The sequence below is a fragment of the Pipistrellus kuhlii genome, unplaced genomic scaffold, assembly GCF_014108245.1.
Source record: "Pipistrellus kuhlii isolate mPipKuh1 unplaced genomic scaffold, mPipKuh1.p scaffold_m20_p_2, whole genome shotgun sequence".
Taxonomy (NCBI): Eukaryota; Metazoa; Chordata; class Mammalia; order Chiroptera; family Vespertilionidae; genus Pipistrellus; species Pipistrellus kuhlii.
Window position 1 is genome coordinate 4769759 of NW_023425515.1, and position 23070 is coordinate 4792828.

The 23070-nt window shown below is 42.3% G+C and overlaps 1 protein-coding gene across 7 annotated transcripts in view; it reads left to right on the top strand.

Annotated features, from left to right (window-relative positions):
- The window catches only part of TRAPPC10 (trafficking protein particle complex subunit 10), a 70067-nt gene extending 48556 nt beyond the window's left edge, over positions 1 to 21511 (top strand). For 3 of the 7 annotated variants that reach the window (XM_036443712.2, XM_036443717.2, XM_036443718.2), the window contains 8 exons: positions 1136 to 1294; positions 2020 to 2255; positions 5693 to 5793; positions 9041 to 9167; positions 10188 to 10358; positions 17075 to 17252; positions 18841 to 19035; positions 19308 to 21511. In XM_036443712.2, coding sequence (XP_036299605.1) covers positions 1136 to 1294; positions 2020 to 2255; positions 5693 to 5793; positions 9041 to 9167; positions 10188 to 10358; positions 17075 to 17252; positions 18841 to 19035; positions 19308 to 19546 — 1406 coding nt within the window. In that variant the 3' untranslated portion in view covers positions 19547 to 21511. Of the gene's footprint in view, positions 1 to 1135; positions 1295 to 2019; positions 2256 to 5692; positions 5794 to 9040; positions 9168 to 10187; positions 10359 to 17074; positions 17253 to 18331; positions 18820 to 18840; positions 19036 to 19307 lie in introns of those variants that run through there. The other 4 variants (XM_036443713.2, XM_036443715.2, XM_036443714.2 and 1 more) reach the window with 4 other exon arrangements.
- The last annotated feature ends 1559 nt before the right edge of the window (positions 21512 to 23070 follow it).

Below are 23070 nucleotides of genomic sequence, written 5' to 3' on the forward strand. Positions count from 1 at the left end.
ATGTTTCTATCTCTCTCCCTTCCTTTCTGTACAAATCAATAAAATATATTTAAAAAAAAAAAAAAAAGAAAGAAAAAGAAAAGAAAAAGCCCACAAAGAAAGCTTTTTTTTTTTAAATTGAATTTCCCCATACTTTCTGTTTGTGCTTTTAAACTTCTCCATGGCCATCAGGAAAGGCCCTCAGATGCTGAACACAGCAGTCTCTCAAATGATTCTATAGTCAGAGAACCTTTTGTGAAAAAGGCTAAGCTTTGTTGCTGCAGAGCCTGGAATGTGCCCAGTGAGACCAGCCAGCTGTGCTCAGGCCTCCTGCTGCGGCCCCTCACTCCTCTTGCCCCATGCCTTCCCACCCCTCTCTCTTGTCTGTCTCTTTCTCTTCCATGTTTCTTATCTCTTGCCATCTTCCTTGCACCTTCCCTGGAGTGGGATTCTCAAAAACCTTAGCTCATCTTTATGTAAAGAGAAACCAATAGCCATGCCTTTAACTAAGTTGTTTTTAAGTCCAAGATCTTACAGAGCTAATCTGAAACAGCCAGAGAAAATTCTGAATAGCAATAGCAATGCAATTTCATCAGTCTGTTCTTTAAAAAAAAATATATATATATATCGATTTGAGAGAGAGAAATGTCAGTTTGTTGTTCTATATACTTATTAAGCACTCATTGGTTGATTCTTATATGTACTATGACCAGAAATCAAATCTTGCTGCTTTACTCAACTAAGCTAACAGACCAGGTCTCATGAATCTGTTCTTTAGTGTCATTATCTGGTTGTCTTTTACTAACTTATTGGCAGATAAAATTTGAGCCCCTCATTCTTGGTTGCCACTGTGATCCCTAACTCTAAGCCATCGTGATGATGAGATCCCTCAGGCTCAAAGCTTCTCTTATTCTCAGCAAGGGCCCTTCAACTCTGCAGTCTGTGTAATTGAGATTAAAAGTGAGAGTGGAGTGATGGAAACAGTGAATTTGAGGAGTATCTGAAGTGAACAAATCTTTTCTAGTAAAAAAAAAACCAGTGCTTTTGTTGTTGTTTTGTTTTTATTTATTTTTTAAGTGTATTTTAGCCTTATACTAGTTCCTCCATTGCTATTTTTGGTTGAGAGTGATGCTAAATGCAGTCTTTTTCCCTTTAGATAGCCTTTTAGCTGGTATTCCTCAGAAGGTCAAGTTCACTGTCACTACTGGCCATTATACAGTAAAAAATGGGGACAGCCTCCAACTCAGCAATGTGGAAGCCATGCTCATCCTGTGCCAGGCAGAGAACAAAGCCGTGATCTATTCTAACACGAGAGGTAAGGGGTGGTCACCTAGCAAAGGTGGACTCTCAGCATTGTTTGCCGTGCATCATGAGGATGTAAGGAGCAGCTCTGTCTACAGCTCTTCCCTGGCAGCTTCCTGCCTGTGGGTGGGCGGTGACCCTGCCCCTGGGTAGGGTGTCACGTATCGGAAGGCTAAACAGAGCCGTGCACGTGCTTGCTGCCAGGGAGAGCTGACCCTGCTAGGACTTCGGATGCAGCATGGGCCCATGCTTGATAGTGACACCCGTGGGCCTCCAGCCTCCTAGAACTCTCCCTGCTTTCCTCACCAAAAAGCAGAAGTAAACCGGCCTTTTTAGGCAGAGGCCAGAGGCCTAAAACAGCCTGTCTCCCCGTCCTCAGCTGTGAGTTTTGGAGGGAAGGACACTGCTCCCTTTCTGGAGGGAGCTGGTCTTGCAGTGTGACCAAGTGGGAGCACGTTGTGCAGGGACACACTCAATGCTCTTCTGTATTCAGACTGAGCACAATGACAGCTCTGTGGCCTGGGACCTGCTGGCTTTCATGCAGTGTGACTGTCTTAGGGGGCTTTGCTCCTGATTTCCCTGCCTCTTCAGTCCCACCCTGATCCTGTCTGTGCTTTTATGTGTATAGGAGCAGCGGGAGTTGGGCTGGATCTTCACTGGGCCCATCACCTGCCAGAAGGAAAAGGAACAAGGAAACAGAAGGAATGTGTTTGAAGTGACTTTTTCTATCTTTCCTAGAAAAGGCTTCTGATGCATCCCTCCGGGTTCAGTCGTCTGACAAGGTCACAAGCATCAGTCTGCCTGCAGCGCCTGCATACCACATGATCGAATTTGAACTTGAAGTTCTGTCTTTACCTTCAGCTCCAGCAGCTGGAGGGGAGGGGGAGAGCACCATGCTGGGGATGTCAGAGGCCCAGAGGAAGCCTAAGGACACACAGAAAGCCGGCCACTGCATGGCTACCACGGACCACAAAGTAAGGAGGGATGACTCCAGTTCCTGATGCCACGCACTCTTGTTGTGCTTAGCACTTTTATCTGTGAATCACCCCTTCTTTGATAATGGGTACATCTTGGAAAGACAAAGACAAACAGTTCTAACTTTCCTATCCCAACTCAAGAGGGAAGGACAGTTTATTATGAAAGATGGTGTTTGCTTAGGGGTGTCACATCAAACTTAGCAAGGAAAAAACTCTGCTTTGGTGCTGGTACTTATTGAAAGTAATTTGAGTGATCCTTGACTTTGGTCCCAGATCCACAGTCCATCAGCTCACAGAATGTGTGGCTAGCATTGTATTGATTCCAGGTGGGTCTGTGTTTTGTGACACCGATATCGGTTCTGAGGGCTTCTGACCAGCTCAGGTATAGAAGTGTATTCTTCTGGCTGCATGAATAAAATCAAGACCCATCTGTATGTTGCCTATAGCAGACTCACTTTAGATATAAGGATATACACAGACTGAAAGTGAAGGGATGGAAAAAAATATTCCATGCAAATAGATATCAAAAGAAAGCTGGAGTAGCTCTACTGATTTTAGACAAAATATACTTTAAAAAGTATATTTTTAAAATAAAAAGACTGTAATAAGAGACAAAGATGGGCATTACATAACAATAAAAGAGATCAATTCAAGGAGGAAATATAACATTTATAAACCCAAAATAGGAATACCTAAATATATAAAGCAAATATATAAAGCAAATATTAACAGACCTAAAGGGAGAAATAGATAGCAATACAATAATAGTAGGGGACTTACAACCTCACTTACATTAATAGATAGATCATCCAAATAGAAAATCAGTAAGGAAATGTTACTCTTAAACACGTTAGAGCAGATCAACTTAACACGTGTATGCAGAACATTCCATCCAAACGCAAAAGTATACATGTTTCCAGTGCATACAGAACATTTCCAAGGTAGATCATGTTAGATCACAAGTCTTACTACATTTAAGAGTATGGAAATCATATCAGGCATCTTCTTCACCACAATGGTATGAAACTAGAAATTACATGAAGAAAACTGGAAAATTCACAAATGTGTGGAGATTAAACAACTTGCCATTGAACAGCCAATGTTTCAAAGAAGAAACCAAAAAAATACCTTGAGACAAATGAGAATGGAAATGTAACACACCAAAATTAATGGGCTGCAACATAAGCAGTTCTAAGAGGGAAGTTAATAGTGATAATTACTTACCTCAAGAACTAAGAAAGTTGCAAATAAACAACCCACCTTTTTACCTGAAGGAACTAGAAAAAGAACAGACAGCCCAAAGTTAGTATAAGGAAGGAAATAAAAACTAGAGCTAAAATAAAAGAGAGAGACTAAAAAAAATCCACTAAAATTGAGTTCTTTTTTGAAAAGATAAAATCGACAAACATTAGGTAGATTCACCAAGAGAAAAAGAGAGGGCTAATAAAACCAGAAATTAAGGAGAAAATGTTACAGCTGATACCATGGAAATACAAAGGATTCTATGATGAACAATATGCCAATAAATTGGACAACCTAGAAAAAATGGATAAGTTTGTAGAAATATACAACCTTTCAAGACTGAATCATATGAAATAGAAAATATAGTGAGGAGATTGAATGAGTGATGAAAAACCACCCAATGAAAGTTGAGGATAAGATGTCTTCACCTAGTGAATTCTACCAAACATTCAAAGAAGAATTAATGCCAATCCTTCTCAAACTCTTTCAAAAAGTAGAAGAGGAAACACTTGCAAACTCATTTTACGAGTCCAGCATTACCCTGATAGATACCAAAATCAGAAAAGATGCCATAGGAAAGAAAACTACAGGCTAATATTCCTGATGAAGGTAGGTGCAAAACTCCTCAACAAAATGTTAACAAACCAGATTCAACAACCATATAGGATCATAAATCCCTCTATGATCAAGGGGGATTTATTCCAGGGATGCAAGGTGGGTTCAAATCTGCAAACCAGTTGGTGGGATATACATCACCAAAATGGACAAAATTATGTTATCATCTCAATAGATGCAGAAGAAGCATTTGACAAAAATTAGCAGCCGTTTATGATAAAAACTCTCAACAAAGTGGGTATTGAAGGAGCATACCTCAACATAATAAAGACCATATGACAATCCCACAGCTAATGTCATACTTGGCAGTGAAAAGCTGAAGATTTTTTCTCTAAGATCAAGAACAAGACAAGGATGCCCACTCTCACCACTCCTTTTGAACACAGTATTGGATGTCTAAGTCAGAGCAGTTAGTCAAGATACAGAAATCAAAGGCATACAGATTGGGAAGGGAGAAAAGAAACTATTTGCAGATGACACGATCTTATATATAGAAAATCCTAAAGACTTGATAAAAAAAAAAACACACAAAAAAAAACTGTTAGACCACTTATGGATGAATGGATAAAGAAGTGATAACACACGCTCAGGGGTATTATTCGGCCATGAAAGGAACGAAGTCCTGCTATTTGCAGCAATACACGTGGATCTCAGTGGTATTATGCAAAATGAAATAAATTAGATAGAGAAAAGGAAATACTGTATCTTCTCTTGCAAATGTGGAATCAAAAAAATATTCAAAAACACCTTGCAGATACAGAGAACAGTTTGGTGGTAGTGAGTGGGAGCAGTGGTTGAACTGTTTTTTGTTTTAGTTGAACTGGTTTTAGTTAAATGACAAGTTTTAAAAAGTATATGCACAAAAGGCTAATAAATGCAGTCATTTCAAAGAGAGGCATAGAATATCAGACCAGTCAGCACCTAAAGAATAATGTTTTAATTTTTCAGTCTCTGAAATGTTTTTCCTCACCCGATACAGAGTTCAGGAGACAAAGGTGATGTTTATTTCAATTAAGAGCATATAGTCTTATATGCTGAATGAGTGAGTTTCCATATTCAATATATTTGTTTAAGTGGGGGAAATAAATTGAAGCTTGAGGCCTGATTTCTGCCCTTACAGTAATTAATAGCTCTGTCCACACTGTGCCTTCAAATTGATTGGTTTTCAGCTATGCATTGTGTCATGTGGGTTAAGTGTTTGAACAATTCATTTAGTTTTGTAATATCATCTGGACATAAGTGATTAAAAGCACTTTGTCCTAACCTCCTCATGGCAACATGTGGAGGATAGTGAGGTGGGACTTGTGTGCTTGCTGCGGCCTCTGTTCCACAGCTGTTGAAATCGTTTTGATGACTCCTGGACGTTCTGCCAGTCCCGTGTCCATTTTTATGTATGTAGCTTTGTGTCTCTCCTATGTTTGTGCATATGTTTAATGGGGTTTTCCTTCCAAATAAGGAATTGTAAAGCCATCAAGTATGTAGGAAATTGGCAGCCCCCATAAATTTGGATGGATTTGGATGGTAGTGGTGCTGTGCCAATGGTTTGTAATCTGAACAGGTGTCTCTCTGTTTCCCAGGTGTCCATCGAGTGCCCGTGGTCCATCTACTCCACTGTCATCGCACTGACGTTCAGCGTACCCTTCAGGACCACACATGCTGTGCTGTCAGCTGGGACACGGTGAGTCCCTGCTTCAGTCCCAGGCTCTTTGACACAGAGACCCTGCTGTTGAGAGCTTGGCCTTGGTGACCTTGAGCATGTTTTGTTACATGACCATGCTGTTGTCCACTACAGTACCCAGTCTATACTGAGATCTTCCCAGCTGTCTCAGTAGTGGTCTGCACAGCTGGTTTGTGGGAGAGGGCATCCAGCCAAGTGCCCATGATATTATCAGATCCTTTTTATCTGTCCTTGCCTTGTTCTTCAAGCCCATGACCCATTGACAAATATGGGCCACTTGTCTTCTGGAAGGTCCACATTCTGCATTTGCCTGGTCACATCCTCATGGGTTTGTTAAACTGGTTCCCCCAGAACCTCTAGCTAATTCTAGAGCAGGCCTTTTCAGCCCCAATGCTGCTGATGCTGTGTGGCGATTACCCTTGCTCTGGGCACTGTCCTGCGCACTGTAGGGTGTTAGCTGCTCACCGCTTTATGCCAACGTTACTCCCATCCTGCACACCCATAGTGTGACAACCAAAAAACGTCTCCAGACATTTCCCGATGATCCCTGGCTGGAGTGTGTGGGAGAATTGCTGCCAGTTGAGAACCACTGCGCTTGAGGCTTGATCAGATTCAGAGTCAGTTCTTGGAAAAGCGGGAATCTTTGAGATGTGTCCTGTGCTTCATATGTCACTGCATCACAGTTCCCAGTCAGTGATGATGCTCACATGACCACTGGGCTTAAGTGAGCCTGGCCTCCATTGTAATATCCTCTTCTGCTTCTGCCACGGCTTATTTGGGTAATTTGGAAACAAAAATGTCAGAATCATATTTATTTATTTGAGAACTTTTAAGATTTATTTTTAAGCAAAATAGTGAAATACTTAGAGCTCACCTGTGAGGTAGTGAGGTTTTTTTTTAATTAAATTTATTGGGGTGACATTGGTCAACATGAAGATATAGGTTTCAGAATCATATTTAGAGTGGAATATTATTTAAAGGGAAAAATAGCTATTAGAATGACAGTGAGGGAACTGTGGATAATAATGATTAAAAACATCAATAGTTTTGGCACTTCTGTGAACATTGCGCTCCGAGCGTATGGTCCTCAGCCTGCAGCCTTTAGTGCCTGCCACACCATGCATACCACAGCCCTGGAGCCTGAGGGCAGGTGCTGTCCTGAGGCTGCACACCAGCCTTAATGTGCTCTTGGTGTGTCAATTCACAGAGAAACATGAATGGATGGCAACAGAAAATGGAATTGGAACAGTGGGAATCATCCATTTTGCATAGGAAGCTTTGGGAAATGTCCTCAAGCAGGGACAAAATTGAACAAACCGGATGAGTTTGGTGCTTTGGAAAACGTGAAAGCTGCTAGTGAACTCTATTCTCCTCTATTAGAAGTAACTGAGATTAATGAAGCTCTTGGAGAAAATCCAGGACTTGTCAACAAATCCTATCTAATAAAAGAATAATATACAAATTAACTGTCACTTCATGATAAAGATGGCAGCACCCACAGCCAATAAGGAGGGAATATGCAAATTGATGTTACAAAGTTGGTGGCATTGGCCAGAGGCAGTTAGGGGCAATCAGGCCAGGAGTGGAGGGCAATTGAGGGTGATCAGGCTGGTGGTAGGGGTAGTAGGGAGCAGGCAGGCTGGCAGGGGGGGGGGGGAGAGGGGCATTTTGGGGCAAGCAGGCTGGTGGGGGCGGCAGATGGGCATGAGCAAGCCAGTGGGGGGTGGGGGAGTAGTTATGAGCAATCAAACCAGCAAGGAGCAATAGGGGGTAAGCAGGCCAGCAGTGGGGGGCAATTGGGGGCAAGCAGCCTGGCAGTGGGGTGTAGTTGGGGATGATCAGGCCATCAGGGGGGGCAGTTGGGGGCGAGCAAGCTGGCAGGGGGGCAGTTGGGAGTGATCAGGCTGGTGGTGGGGGGGAGTTGGGGTTAATCAGGCCAGCAAGGGGGGGCAGTTGGGGGTGAGAAGGCCGGTGGGGGTGGCATTTGGGGGTGAGCAGGCTGGCAGGCAGAGTCGTTAGGAGCCAGTGGTCTTGGATTGCTAGAGACCGGCAGTTGGACATCCCCCAAGGGGTCCCAGATTAGAGAGAGTGCAGGCCAGGCTGATGGACCCCCCGCCCCCTGTACAAATTTTATGCACCAGGCCACTAGTCTTATCATGAAGATGGTTGGGTGATCAAGATGACACTGAGTAACCCTTCAGAACTAGAGAACCAATGAGGGAAGAAGCATATGAGAAATATATAAATCTATTGAGGATGGAAAAAAATACACCCTAAATAAAGTAGCATGAAACAACTTTATCTAACATAGTTGTCTTAAATTAGTGGTAGAAGATAGCAACTTTTAGTAATACTATGAAAAAATAAACTATAGCAATGCTATTGGAAGAAAATACCTCTAGTTTTTTAATGATTGCAGATAAAGACATTATGTGTCTTTTCCCAGCACCCTATGATTTTTAGGCCAGGCTACAGTTATAATATTCCTAATTCCTAAAGTTATCTGTGTTAAAACCTAGTTATAAAAATTTTGTATTTTGAGGATAATATTATTATTGTAAGCCCTTATATAATATTGTAACTTACTTACATTAGTCTCTAGATTTGGGTCAAAATACTTAATAATTGGAAATAACTAGCAGTAGGGAAAAGTTTTTGTTAGTTATTACAGTTTCAGATGATGCACAATACTATCTTAATTTTGCAGTATACTGAGGTTGCTGGTGCTGTTTTACACAGTGAAGTAGCAGCCTTTCAGGAAACAAAGTTCAATAATAAAACATTCAACTTCTTCATTTAAAAAAACAAAACAATTTTTAGCAGAATTTGAGTTTCTTTAAGAACTGTCTTTTCAAAACTCCTCTTTACCTGTAACAAAAGCTAAAGTGAGCCCTGTATTTAGTTTCTCAGTGAGTAATCATTACTTGTGATCACTACTTTCCTGCCTAACTCATTTAGATCCATTGCATGTTTAGGGAACTCAGTTATAATTGTGTAGTAATACTGTGTCCGAATCAGAATGTTCTTTCATCCTTTTTTTCCCTCTTAGAAATAGTTCACTTAGGAAGATTTATATTTTCTGACCCTTTTACATGTGAAATCAAAAGTAGGAATGTAACAACTAGGTCTTATTTATTTCCCTGTGTCACTTTTTTGATTCCCCAGAGAGGGTCTTGTTAACAAAGCCAAAGTATGTTTCATAAAGTTCTTAAATGTCAGAGCCGTATTTTTTGTTTTTCTGCTTTAGGAAATATATTCAAGTTTGTGTCCAGAATCTGTCAGAACTTGACTTTCGCCTGTCAGATAGTGATCTCATAGACACTGGGGATAGTACTGACCTGCAGCTACTGCCATTGAACACGAAGTCCCAGCAGGTAACCATCTTCTAGAATTGAGCATGAACTGGTCAGAACACAGGAGAACCAGGTGTACTGACCGAGCCACCCACACGCGTTGGTGGACATGGCCAGTCACACAGAGAATGGCGTGCTGGGGGTCAGTAAGCAGCACGTGCACCTGAGACTGCTGGGAACCACCACTTTGTGCCGCAGCATGCATGTCCACCCCTTTCTGTGGGCTGAGTGGTACATGAAGGGATTAGATTCTCATTAGAAGAATTAAATCTTACATTGTCCTACCCTATGTACAGATTTATGTAACTACAAGCTTATTCTTAGTCTCATGTGGACAGGGAATGGTGGCTGTTCCATTCTGCCTGTCATTCAATGCCTGCCTGCACTTCCGGAAGAAACCAGAGGTGTTGGTATAAAGGGGTCATATCCATGTTCACACTGCCAGGCTGAGTCTGGCCTTGCTTTTCATGTTCACTTGTCACATGCATTTCAGACAGTAAGTGTTTGAAAGAGCAAAGCTTCTTAATGATTACCTAATCTTTAGCATTTTCAAAGGATTTTCCCCAACTAACATCTACCCAATTCTGTGGCTGTGCTATAGGTATGGACTTTTTGTGTGAGGTGATGCTAGTTCCTCATTTAACTAAACGTTAAATACAAAGTAATTGGCATGGATGGATATTTCCTTTTTCATTGGTTGATGCATTTCCCACTTTGGAAATGTATGAGATACTATATACTAATAAACATTTAATCTCGTATGCTGTGAAACTTATAAAATCTTAAAAAATTAAAGTATTTTTACAGCCTTGTGCATCCTGCTCTGAGTGCAAGGGCAGGCAGGAGCAGGAGCAGTGGTGGGGGTACAGGACTTAGCACAACACACTCTGGATGTGAGTAGCAGAGCCCTGTGGGGTCCCTGCTTTGGCTCACCCGTATTCCCATGGCAGGAAGTGTGTCTGACAGACTGTGGCTTTCTGTGTGTGTGCATTGTTGGCAGAGTGTGGCTTTCTCTGGGCAGTGACACCGCCTCTCTTGCAGCACATCTGCAGCCAGCAGTCGGTGTTCTTTGTCTGGGAACTGACGTGGACACGAGAGCCTCCCCCTCCACTGTGCGGCCGGTTCTCCATGGAATTCCGCCCAGCTTCTGAAGAACGGCTGTCAATCTCCTTAAAGCCCTATACTTATGAATTTCAAGTGGAGAACTTTTTTGTATGTATTATGTTACTTTTTTGGTGAGATGTGGGGTGGGATAATGAGAAGTCATGTATTCTTTATAATCTAGAAAAATTAGACAAGGTCTTTCAATATAATGAAGCAACAAATGAAAGAAAATAGTTAACGCTTAGGGTGGTTAATCACTGACTGACTGTATTTGATCCCAGGTCTTTTTGAGGTGACATGATACACGTGCACTATTGCAGGCGGCTCTAAAGTGAGTGTTTATAAGCATAAAGACCAAAAACTTGCTGCTACTCGCTTCTCCTCCTTAGTTGACTTTAGTAGAATCCTTTCGTCTTGATCATTAGCTACTATACAGGGCGGTTGTGTTATAAAGACATGTCTCTAGCTTTCTAAAAGAAAAAGTGTAAATGTCATAGAAGTTTACTTAAGTAAGGAAGATTTTTTTTATAGCCTGCACGTGAAGCTTAAAGTAGCCTTGAGCTAGGTGAGTAGTTGGTTTTTGTTTCTTTAGTGAAATTGCTGGATTTTGTGTTAGCTAAATGCAAATACAGTTGACACTGAACAGCTCGGGGGATTAGGGATACCCAACCCCTCTCAGTCGAAAATCCACATATAACTTTTTTCTCTTTATTGATTAAGGTATTACATATGTGTCTTTATTCCCCCCATTGCCTCTCCAGCCCCACACACACTTATAACTTTTGATTCCCCCAGAATTTATCTACCATTAGCCTACTGTTGGCCAGAAGCCTTACTGATAACATAAACAGACTACTGACACATATTTGTATGTTATGTGTTATATATTGTACTCTTACAAAAAAGTTAGAGGAAAAAAGTGCTATTTAAAAAATCATAAGGAAGAGAAAATACATTTACAGTATTTACTTTAAAAAAATCTGTGTATAAGCATTCTTATGCAGCTCAAAACTGTATTTTTCAAGGCTCAACAATTTTGTGGTATTTCATTTTCTTTTCTTTATTACTGAAATTGTCAACACTTTGAGAAGTGTTTGTGCTGACAGCTCTTGATTAGCAATCTTTTTTTTCTCTTTTTTTAAATATATTTTTATTGATTTTTTTATAGAGAGGAAGAGAGAGGGATAGAGAGTTAGAAACATCGATAAGAGAGAATCACCAATCAGCTGCCTCCTGCACACCCTCTACTGGGGATGTGCCCGCAACCAATGTACATGCCCTTGACCGGAATCAAACCCGGACCTTTCAGTCTGCAGGCTGACACTCTATCCACTGAGCCAAACCGGTCTTGGCTTGATTAGCAATCTTTTCAATATCTCCTTTCAACCAAAAGACTATTTGTTTGGACCCTCTGCCTTATTTAACTTTCGATATTAGCTATTGTGTAAAACATGATCATTAGCATAGTTATCTTTTTGTAGTACTAACAGGTGCCTTTTTGATGTATTAATAGCAGCTGAACATTAAGTCATTTACATAGTAGAGGGTCTGCAGAAATTACATCTGGTTTGCTTATACATATGATTATTAACTGGTTAGCAGTTTTCTTTCTTTTTTAAAAAAATATATTTTATTGATTTTTTACAGAGAGGAAGGGAGAGATAGAGAGCTAGAAACGTCGATGAGAGAGAAACATCGACCAGCTGCCTCCTGCACATCCCCCACCGGGGATGTGCCCACAACCAATGTACATGCCCCTGACCGGAATCGAACCTGGGACCTTTCAGTCCGCAGACCGGACTCTGAGCCAAACCGATTTCGGCTGGTTAGCAGTTTTCACTGGTACCTTAATCTTTTTTGCTTCCTCTTCAAATGACGAATATAGAAAATTTTTCCTTTACGGTCGGCTGTGCCACGGGATTGCCCTGACGGGAAGGAGACTGGGGCTCCAGACTGCTCTGAACGCCACCTCCAACTCCACTTCCAACTGAACTGAACCCCAGTTCCGGGCTCATTGGGGGAGAGCACAGACTGTTTGGCAGCAGGCGAAAATCGAGGGCACCTTTCTCTCAGAGGCGCCGGCAGCGAGCACTGAAGGACCCGCATAGGGCGGGGCTGACAGAAGCCAAAGCTGCAGGCTCCACCCTGAAACCCCGTCCCATCTGTAACTGCGAAATGAGACAACAAAATAGATCACAAATGAAAGAAATGGAGGACAAAAAGCGTCTGGATATAGAGTTCAAATCTACGCTTACAAGGTTTTTCAAGAATTTCCTAGAAAAGATGGATAAGGCCTATGAGGATATGAAAAGAGATCAACTAGAATTAATAAGGAGTCAACAAGAAATGATAAGGGATCAACAAGAAATAAAGAATACATTGTCTGAAATAAAAAATATTTTACAGAGTCCTAAAAACAGAAGGGAAGATCGCAAGATTCAAGTCAAAGATTTGGAACATAAAGAGCCAGAAGACACTCCTCCACAGAAGCTAGAAGGCAAGAGAATCCAGAAAATTGAAGATAATGTAAGAAACCTCTGGGACAACTTCAAGCGAACCAACATCAGAATTATGGGGGTCCCAGAAGATGAGAGAGAGCAAGATATCGAAAACATACTGAAAGAAATAGTGATAGAAAACTTCCCCCATCTGGTGAAAGAATTAGACTTACAAGTCCAGGAAGTGCACAGAACTCCAAACAAAAGGAATCCAAAGAGGACCACACCGAGACACATCATTATTAAAATTCCAAGAGCAAAAGACAAAGAGAGAATATTAAAAGAAGCAAGAGCAAAGAAGGTAGTAACCTATAAAGGAGCACCTATACGATTGTCAGCTGACTTCTCAACAGAAACCATGCAGGCCAGAAGGGAATGGCAAGAAATATTCAAGGTGATGAATAGCGAGAACCTACAGCCAAAAATAATCTACCCAGCAAAGCTATCACTCAGAATCGAAGGCCAGATAAAGAGCTTCACTAATAAAAAAAAGCTAATGGAGTTCATCACCGCCAAACCAGAATTATATGAATTGCTGAAGGGGGTTCTTTCAGAAGAGAAGGTAAACAAAGATAAAAATTATGAACAACAAATACGTAACTATCAACAAGTGAATCTAAAAACCAAGGAAATTAAAAAAAAATCTGATGAACAATATTAACTGTTGAATATAATAGAATCAGAGGTATGGAAGGGGAGTGAACTGACGATTCTTGGGGAAAAGGGGAGAGGGGGGCGTGGGAAGAGACTGAACATAAACTGTGCACCTATGGATGAGGACAATGGGGAGAGGGGAAAGGGCAGAGGGTAGGGTGGGAACCTGGTGGAGGAGAGCAATGGTGGGGGGGGGGGGAAAAGGAACATTTGTAATAATATGAACAATAAAAACTTATTAAAAAAAAAAAAAATTTTTCCTTTAGAACTGTACAGGCTGAGTAAAAGGCCAGAGAAACAATCTGGTAGATTGTTCTTTTCACAACTGAGGACCAGATATATAGATACCACCTTTTTTTTAAAGGCTTTATGGAGATATGATTGATAAGCCATGAAGTTCACTCATTTAAAGGGTACAGTTTAATGATCGTGGTATGTTGACAGTGGGCAGCCATTACCATAGTCTTGTTGTGGAATGCTTTCCTCGTTCAAAAAGAAGCCATGTGCCTCATTAACAGTCACTCCCCATTCCATCCTCTTCCTGGCAGTCACGACCTACAGGCCACGCTGTCTATGAGTAAATGGGATCATATTGTGTATGATTTTTGTGTGCATGGTCTTTTTGTGCCTAGTTTTCTTCACTTGGAATGGTGTTCCCGAGGTTTATTCATTTTGTAGCAGGATCAGAACTTCATTCCTTTTTATGGCTGAATAATATTCTGGTGTGGATAGACCACATTTGATTTTTCAGTTATCAAAGAGACATCACTTTACATTCCCACTGGCAACATACGAGGGTTGCAATCTCCACCTCCTCACCAACACTTGTTTTTGTCGTTATTTTTATTAGAACCATCCCAGTGGGTGTGAAGTGGTATCTCGTGGTTTTGATTTGCATTTCCCTGATGGCTAGTGATGTTGAGCATCTTTCATGTGCTTATTGGCCATTTATATATCTTCTTTGGAGAAATGTCTACTCAAGTCCTTTGCCCACTTTTTATAAGGTTGTCTTTTTATTGCTGAGTTATAAGTGTTCTTTATGTAGTTTAGATATCAGTCCCTTATCAGATATGATTTGCAAGTATTTTCTCTCATTTTGTGGGTTGTATTTTCACTTTCTTGATGGTGTTCTTTGAAACACAAATCTTTACTTTTTATGAATTCTAATTTACTAATCTCTTATTTTTTGTACTTTTGGTCTAGAATCTCAGAAATCATTGTTTATTCCAAGGTAAAAAATATTTCCTTCATGTTTTCTTCTAAGAGTTTTATAGTTTTAGCTCTTACATGTCGGTCTGTGATCTGTTTTGAGTGAGCCTTTGTATTTGGTGATAGGCAGGGGTCCCAATACCATTTGTTGGAAACTATTCTTTCCCCATTGCATGGTCTTGACACTCTTGTTGAAAATCAGTTGGCCATAAATAAATAGTTCTAAATATTTCTCACACTGTCCCTAAAGCCTCAGCAGTTGCTGTCAGGTTTGGGAGGCACTGCACTGTTAGATTATGTCCTTTGCTTCCCCTCGGCTGCTGTCCTGCATTTCACATGCAGCCAAAAGTGATGCTCAGGGACACACACTTGGGAGCACAAGCACCTTCATCGGTCTGTAGTTGTGCTTCCTTCCAAGCTCTGAACACAAGTCACATCCCACCTCGGCTGCACTCAGACAGTCCGACTGTGAGCAGATTTCTCAGGCAGCTCTGCCGTGGTGCCATCCTTCCCTGCACAGCGTCCCTCCATCTCCTGCCACTGCTGTTTTCCCCAGTCCACAGACGTGTGTCTCCTTGCCCGTCCAAGGGCTTGTGTGCATTTGTACCTGCAAGTGCAGGCATCTTTTACGTTCAGTTAAAGAGTTGCATAAACTTCCAGCGCAACCCTCTTCCAATGGGTACAAGTCTGTCCTGTCCCCAAGCAGCCATGATTGGGTGTTTGATAGGGAAACAAATAGCTCATCGAGGCCCATCAGGATTACTGTGCAGCCTTATTAGCTCCCAGAAAAATGTGAAATCTTCTTGGAACATTTTATAACAACAACAGAACACTTTAAATCGAGCTATACTCTAATTACTTTACATATCTGTTATGACCTCATTAAATTAACACTTAGTAAGTGGAGCACAGGTAGCTGGATGGTGGGCTGTGGTTCAGCAATAGGCCGCGAGGGGAACTGAAATAGAGTTTATTAGTCACAGGTCCTGGAGGAGGTCCCCTACACGCCTGGAGGGGCCACACCAGGAGGTTAGGGCAGAGTGCACACGGAGCAGGGCCTGGGGCTCAGTCATGTCTTTACTGGGGTCTGTGAGTGGAGTGCTTTGAGGTTCTTGGACTAAGACTGGATTTGTCAATTCCAACCCTAGAGCTCTTACTAAGGGGCTCATAGGGTAAGGCGCTGGAGGCAGGGGAGACTGTTGATCTCAGGTACTGGAGAAAGTATCAGGATATGCATTTGCTTTTGACTCTCTGGGCTGTTATCTAGGGCAGCAGTCACCAACCAGTGGTCTGCGGATCACTGGTAGTCCGTGAGTCCAAAAGGTTGGTGACCGCTGGTCTAGGGTGTGGCTTGCATGACGGGTCAGTGTTAGTTTGGGCCCCACTGGGCCAACACGGAGCAGCTGAGCTACACTCAATGGTGTCCTGAAAGAAGGAGCTCACCTTCCTAAGTGCAGCTGCAGCGTGCAGTAGGTGGGCACTGTCCCCTGCAGGCTTCGGGTCTTTGTCCTAGTGGCAAGCAAATGTTGGGTGAGGGTGAATAGGTATGAATATCAGATAAACATGTCACGGAGAAGGAAGCATTTCGGAGAAAGCTAGTTATGAACTTGATATCCGGTAATTCTAAGGAATTAATGTTAAATTTGCTAGTTGTTATAATGGCATTATGTTTTGGTAAGAAAATGCCCATGTGTTTAGTATAACACACTGAAGCATACACAGGTAAAAACAACAAATTGTCTGAAATTTGCTAAAAATACCCCAGGCGAGCTTTTCCCTGCTGATAGTGCTCTTGCAAACATGGTGAGCATTCCTAAAACCCACAGGACGTTGTGTAAGTGTGGCAAGCATCAACCCCACCAAAGAAACAGTGCAAGGGGACACCGATTCTCTGGAGGGCGCAGGGGAAGTGGTGTTATGACAGGAACTAAGCTGATTTTTCAGGGGGAAAAGGCTAAAACTACAAAGAAGATTGTGCCGAGGCTTGAATGTGCTGTGCCCAACTGCAGATCTAAGAGAATGCTGGCTATTAGGAGATGCAAGCATTCTGAACTGGGAAGAGATAAAAGGTCAAGTGATCCAGTTCTAAGCTTCATTTTTTTTTATGACAATAAAATCTTGATATGTTCACTTTAAAAACCACAAAAAACACCAGTGTAGGCAGATAGATGAGGAAGCAAACGAACGCCATGTTGATAATCTGGAGTGTGGGTGACGGCTCAGAGCCACTGCACTGTGCTGTGTGCGTGCTCGAGCGCGGTCAGCATGCGGTGAAGCAAGCCTCCCAAGGGCATCGAGTCGTTCAGGGCAAGCGCAGCGGCTCTGCCGGCAGGTGGCACAGTGCTGGGCAGGCGTCTCCTCCATCCTCCTCCGAGCCTGGGGCAGCACCTTGTCTGCCTCACAGTGTTTCTTCAGGTTTGTCTTCAGCGTTACACATCTTGTCCTTTTCTCCCCTCTCGCCAGACCTTATACACCGTGAAAGCTGAGATTCTGCCGCCCGCGGGGACGGAGCTCTGTAGGACAGGCTCGCTCTGCGCCCTGGAGGTGTCCATCACGCGCCTCTCGGACCTCCTGGAAGTGGACAGGGATGAAGCACTGACAGAATCCGAGGAGTACTTTTCCACCAAGCTGATGTACGAAGGTAGGTTCAGAGGCTTCTCCCTTCCTAACTTGTGCTGCTCCAGTGTGTCCTCTCTCTCACAGAGCGCAGTGTTCCTTGTCCAAAAAGAACCGTCTGGAATTGAGTGTTTTATAGAGTGGTCCTACGCTTGCAGGAAATTGAACTTGGTTGTTATGGAGTCTTCTCTAACAGGTGTTAGCCAGCAGTTGTTGGGCTCAGAGCTGAGCACATGGTAGCAGTTGGAGCTGCCTTTCCTTTCTGCTGTGATTCTTTGCTACTACACCAAAACTTGACAAGTGGCTGTTTTTATAGGCTAGGTACTATGTGAAGTCTGAGTTCACACAAATGATCCTTTTGTACTGGATTTCATGAAATCCTTTTATCTGTCTTGCGTGTTGAAAGGCATCGCTTTTTAACACCGTGCACTGGTCATTTGGGCACCGTGGTTCCTGGTTATGTAGATCTCAATGTTAGCACCTTTCATTCACCCTCACAGATCCACATTGTTTCAAGCTCACACTGAGCTCATCAGGATGGTCTGATTATAGGGACATTGTCAAGCTCACCATGGCAAGTGCAAGTTTTCCAAAATTCTAATTTTTTATGAGACTTGTATCATTGGTCACTTCTTTAAAGTGACAGGCCCATGTCATTCAATTGAAAGAAAATGTCTGCAAAACCCAAAACTGAGTAGCCACAGCTGGCGAAGTTGAGGCGAGCTCGGCAGTCTGGCGCCCTGCACTGTGCAGATGCCCGGGTGCTACATCACAGGAGACAGCGAGGCGGGGGAGGCAGGCGGTGGGCACACAGGCCTCTCTGTTTGCAGCTTCTTGTGCATCAATAGTCATTTCACAGCGTTAGGACAGGAATGTGAAAATGGCTTTCACCTGCCCTGAGGACCAACTCTGGGAAATGCTGCTCCATGTTCCCTCCGGATGCTGTATGTCCTTGGCACCACTCTGCATGTCCTTGGCACCACTCATCTTCAGAGGTTTCCCCATCTGCAGGAAGCCCTCCTCTGCAACGCCTTCTTTGCTGCTCACACACTCCTAGGTTCCTGCTTGATTCCCTGTGACCCAGATGCTCGGACTTCTTTACAGGGCCATCTGCTTCCTGAGGACAACGATGCTGTCCTACAGACTTTAGTGAGGCTCAGTGAGGTGTTTGACTTGCTCTGGATTATACACAGCTGTGTTATTAGTATTAATAATAACACCTACCATGTGTTAGACTCTGAGCGGCAGCTGGGATTTAGCCTCTCTGCTCTGATGCCACCTGTTAGAAGATGCCCCCTTGGTCCTGTCCCCATTCTTCACTTAGCAGCCAGGCAGCCATGCTCCCGAAGTATCACACAGGCTGTGCGGTGATTTCCATCAGAATTGAGTCCCTGTTCGTTTATTGATGAGAAGAGTGATTTCCCTGGGCATCACCATGTGTCCTGGTTACTCCACTGTGTGTGTCTGTTTGGAACGTGCAGTCACAAGACATGGAGACAGAGGTGTGCCCCCGTTTGGGATTTTATGCTGAGTGTGAGACTGTTGATGCTTTTGTTTTGTATGAATATGCATCCCTTTTCTGGGGTAAGACAGTGTTTCCCTCTCTGTTTCAGTGGTCGACAACAGTAGCAACTGGGCAGTATGTGGGAAAAGTTCTGGCGTCATCTCCATGCCTGTGGTCGCTCAGGCAACACACAGAGTCCACATGGAGGTGATGCCCCTGTTTGCGGGTTACCTGCCCCTTCCCGACGTCAGGCTCTATAAGTACCTCCCACATCACTCTGCGCACTCCTCGCAACTGGACGCTGGTAAGGACGCTGGTGCGGGAGCAGGCCTGCTGATCACAGCATGTTCTCTGGGCCAGTGGAACCTAAAACCCACACCTGCTCAGGTGGACAAGCCTGAGGCAGCTGCCTTGGAGCTTGTCCTTTGAGGACTCGTGTGTTAGGTTCCTGTACGGGGTTGCCTGAGTTAACGTGCTGCTGCACTGAAGGTTGTCTTGGGAGGCTTGCTACTCCCCGTGGTGGGTAAAGGGTCTGCGGCCATGTGGCCTGCATCTCACTTCCTGTGTGTTTTGCAGACAGCTGGATAGAAAACGACAGCCTGTCGGTGGACAAGCACGTGGATGACCAGCTGGACAGCAGCAGCATCAAGAGCAGGGGCAGTGTGCATTCGACTGCCAGCAGTGAGCATAAAGGCTTGCCTATGCCCCGGCTGCAGGCGCTGCCGCCCGGTCAGGTCTTCAACTCCAGTACAGGCATGCAGATCCTGGTCATCCCCAGCAAAGATGACCACGTTCTGGAAGTCAGTGTCACATGACCACTCCTCCAGTTACCGCGCCCAGACCCAGCGTGAATGCACTCCAAGGGATCCTATCCATTGTTCTCCATTGTCATTCTAGCTCTAACCAGATCTGGGGACTCTGCCTGGCCATGGAAGCATCAGAGCGTCTCTGTGTGCAGCCCATCAGCTGAGCCCAGCATTAAGTTTGTGTTGTCAGTGGTGTAATATTGTTCCTTTCTCATCTCCCGGTCCCTGTGCTGGTGTCCCCCAGTGCTGGCCCAGAGCCCACTTTCTTATCCCTCACTCCCTGCTCATGAACGTTCTGCATAGGGGTCTTTCCCCCACACAACCTTCTGGTTCTTTTTTTTTTTCTCTTCCTCTGGTTCTTTATGGAGTCTGTGCGTCCTCCAGGGAGGCACACAGCAGGCCTTGCAGTCTTACCAGTAACACGTGTGTGCCTTTCTGGTCACACGGCCGCCCAATTTCTGGACCAGGTGGATTTGTCAGTCTCCTAAGGAGTAACACAGTTCTTTACCTCAGCTCATCTAGTTGTGCTTTTCTAGAAAAATACCCTTTTAGGGCAGGTGGGTGGGCTAACGGGTGGGGTGGGGAGGGAACAACCCCTTCTGTGCCTTGGGATATCAAACTGGGCGGACCTGGAGCACCCATCACTGGAGCCATTTTAAAGGTACTTTAAGATAGAGCAGGGCCTAAGGAACAGTTCAGTGTTGAAGCAGTTTAGGAATAAATGTTTCTGGGACTTTCTTTCCCTCATAATGTTGATTGAATATTATATGCACTTGAAATTAAAAATATATTTATTTTAATTGTCATATGTGAGGGTTACTATGTTGTGTTTCCTCTCACCTTGAAACTTAAAAGTCTTTACATCTAATTGTAACTGTAAAATCAATATTTTTCTTTTGCACCTTAAATCTTAGAAATTTAGAGGTTCATTAAGTGAAGATTAGGGGGTCCTCTCAGTGCATTTCTAGTCTGGCTGTAGGAGGGACGAAAGTCTTGGCATGTTCTCTGCTGGTCCACTAAATTGCAGTTCTATCATACCAATGGATTAATTTGCTTTCAGTTGTAAATTTAATTGTACATATGGTTGATTTATTATTTTTAAAAGTACAAATTAACTGATGTAATGTTTATGTATAAGTTGCACCAAAAATCAAGGACAGAATAAATGCGTGTTTGTTTTTATTGGTGTGAAAGTCACAGCTTGTAAATAAGTGTTGTATGTATTAAACCTTTTCCAGCTCTCCAAAGCAATGTATTTTTGTACATATGGAATAGAGAACTCTTAATTCACTAAGAAAGTGTGATTGAAATTATAACTTGAACAAATTAATGCAAGTGAGGGTGGGGCTTCATGTGAATAACCTCAAATGTGTAAGCCTTACAGAAATAAGAGCCTCCTGCAGCTGCTACTAGCCGGGCTTGTCACCTGCTTGAGAGAGGCTGGTGGCACAGGGGTAAAAGATCAGATCGTTACATATACAACAGAGCCGTCGCCACTGTCCTGTAGGTTGTCTATAACTGACTCAACAAATAAAGGTGGTGTCATTTCTCCCCCATGTCTTTTTCATTTATGGAAATTGAGAGAAGTGTGTGAAGAAGATAACTATGTTTAATTAAACTTTCCAGAAATTTATTTTCCTTATGAGCCATTTAAAACAAATAAACTTAGTCACCTATTTAGGCAAATTAGAACTTCAGCATCTAATGATGGTTCAGGGTTTCTAAAATACATTTGTTTTATTGTAAAAATTGATGACTGCCCTACAAAGGCGCTGTGAATGAAGAGATCTTTTGAGATTTGATTTGGCCAGAAAAGCTCTAATCCTCATGGTCAGCCTTGGAGCCCAGGGGACAAATCCGTGTGTAAATTTCCCCCTTCCTTCTGGAAGAGGCAATGTGATTTAATGATAACCTTATCTCTCTTTGTGTCCGGGCTCTAATCCCAGGATGACATTCTCTAATTGTAGAGAGGGGGCAATGAAGGGAAAATGGGGAAATCCAAACGTTTATGAAGGTTTCTTACTGAAAATTTAAGGAAATCAAATTTATCTCAGGTGTTGTTTTTTTTTTTACCCTAACCAAAAGATCTTTTGCAGTATAAGTTACATGAATGCCTCTGTTTATTAAATTTTATTTTTGTTTTTTACACAAAAGAAGAATGTCACCTAAAACTTTATCTTTTTTTTTTTTTTATTTTTTTTAACTGAAAGGCTGTACTTGGATTTTTGTGGTGTTTAAAATAAAATAAGGCTTATGGGTTTGAGACAAGCTGGTTTAGTTGATAAAGATGTAGCAGCTGTTAAATAATTATGAAGCCAGATTTAGAATATGCATCTTAAAAAAAACAATATGCAGCTACTTTGCAAATATGTGTGGAAATGTAAATATTAGCAAAGAGACAGAAAGTAAGTTATAATTTTAGTGAATTTCATAGGGTCTCCTATGATTGGAAAGATTATAACTCTTCTGTTTCTAATGTGAAAATAGATGTATTTAATCTGAAAATGACTTCTACCTACAGTTCCATTGTCAGCACAGGCTGTGGTGGGTTGGATTCCTACATTAGTAAGTCTTAGTTGATGAGGATAGATATCCCATAAAGAGTCAGTAGAGGAAATACAGACTTTTATTCAAATTTTCTTTAGTGTTTAAAATAAGATTGTTATAAAATGAATTTAAACACTCCAGGTGTGTATATAAAATGAAACGTTAATTTTTTTTAATTAAAGAATTAGGCTGACATAAATGTTTCACTGTTAACTGTGATTTAAAAATAAATCCTACATGATTTTAAAATTTGATTTTTTCATGAAAATGTCCCTTTCTCTAAATTTATTCATTTTATACACCAAGTTATAAAACTAGAAGGCATTGTTAATCAAATTTGCTGGAATTCTGTGACTGGAAAAGGTGACAAGTTGGTGACTTTGACACTGCAGGTATTAATTCCATTTTCAAAGTTTACTATGAAAGTCATTTTTCACATTCTGTAATATATTGTTAGACTAAAACCATAGTATTAAGACTTTAAAATGTAAGCATTTTAAATTCTGAAAAATACACATTTTAAAAAGAAACTGATTTGCATGTTGTTCTTTTGCTATGGGATGTGAAAATTGAGTGTACGAAGTTTTCTTGTTTTTTCTCCCTGACCTTTGTTTCTGACTCGAAGCGTAGATTATTCGCGTTGGGAGAGCATTAAGGATTTTTTTTTCTTCATAACTTATTACCCTGTAGCTCACAAGAACCAAGACAATTGAGTTTCACAGGTTTCAGTTTTTGAAGTCATATTTGCCAACCTATCATTTGAGAAGGTTACTGCCTCTGTGATGTTCGCTAATTCAGTTTTTTTTTTTTTTTCAAAAAGTGTGGTTTTCAGCTTATTCAGAATCTCGTTCCTTTTGGTTCTCCCTTGATAATCCAAAGCTATTAAGTAAGCGCGAGTCAGATCTTCTCCCTTTCCTTAGTGCAGGAAGGGTTCCTCTGGCCAGCGGGGACCATCTCCAAGCCCGCGAACATCAAATCCTCCCTGA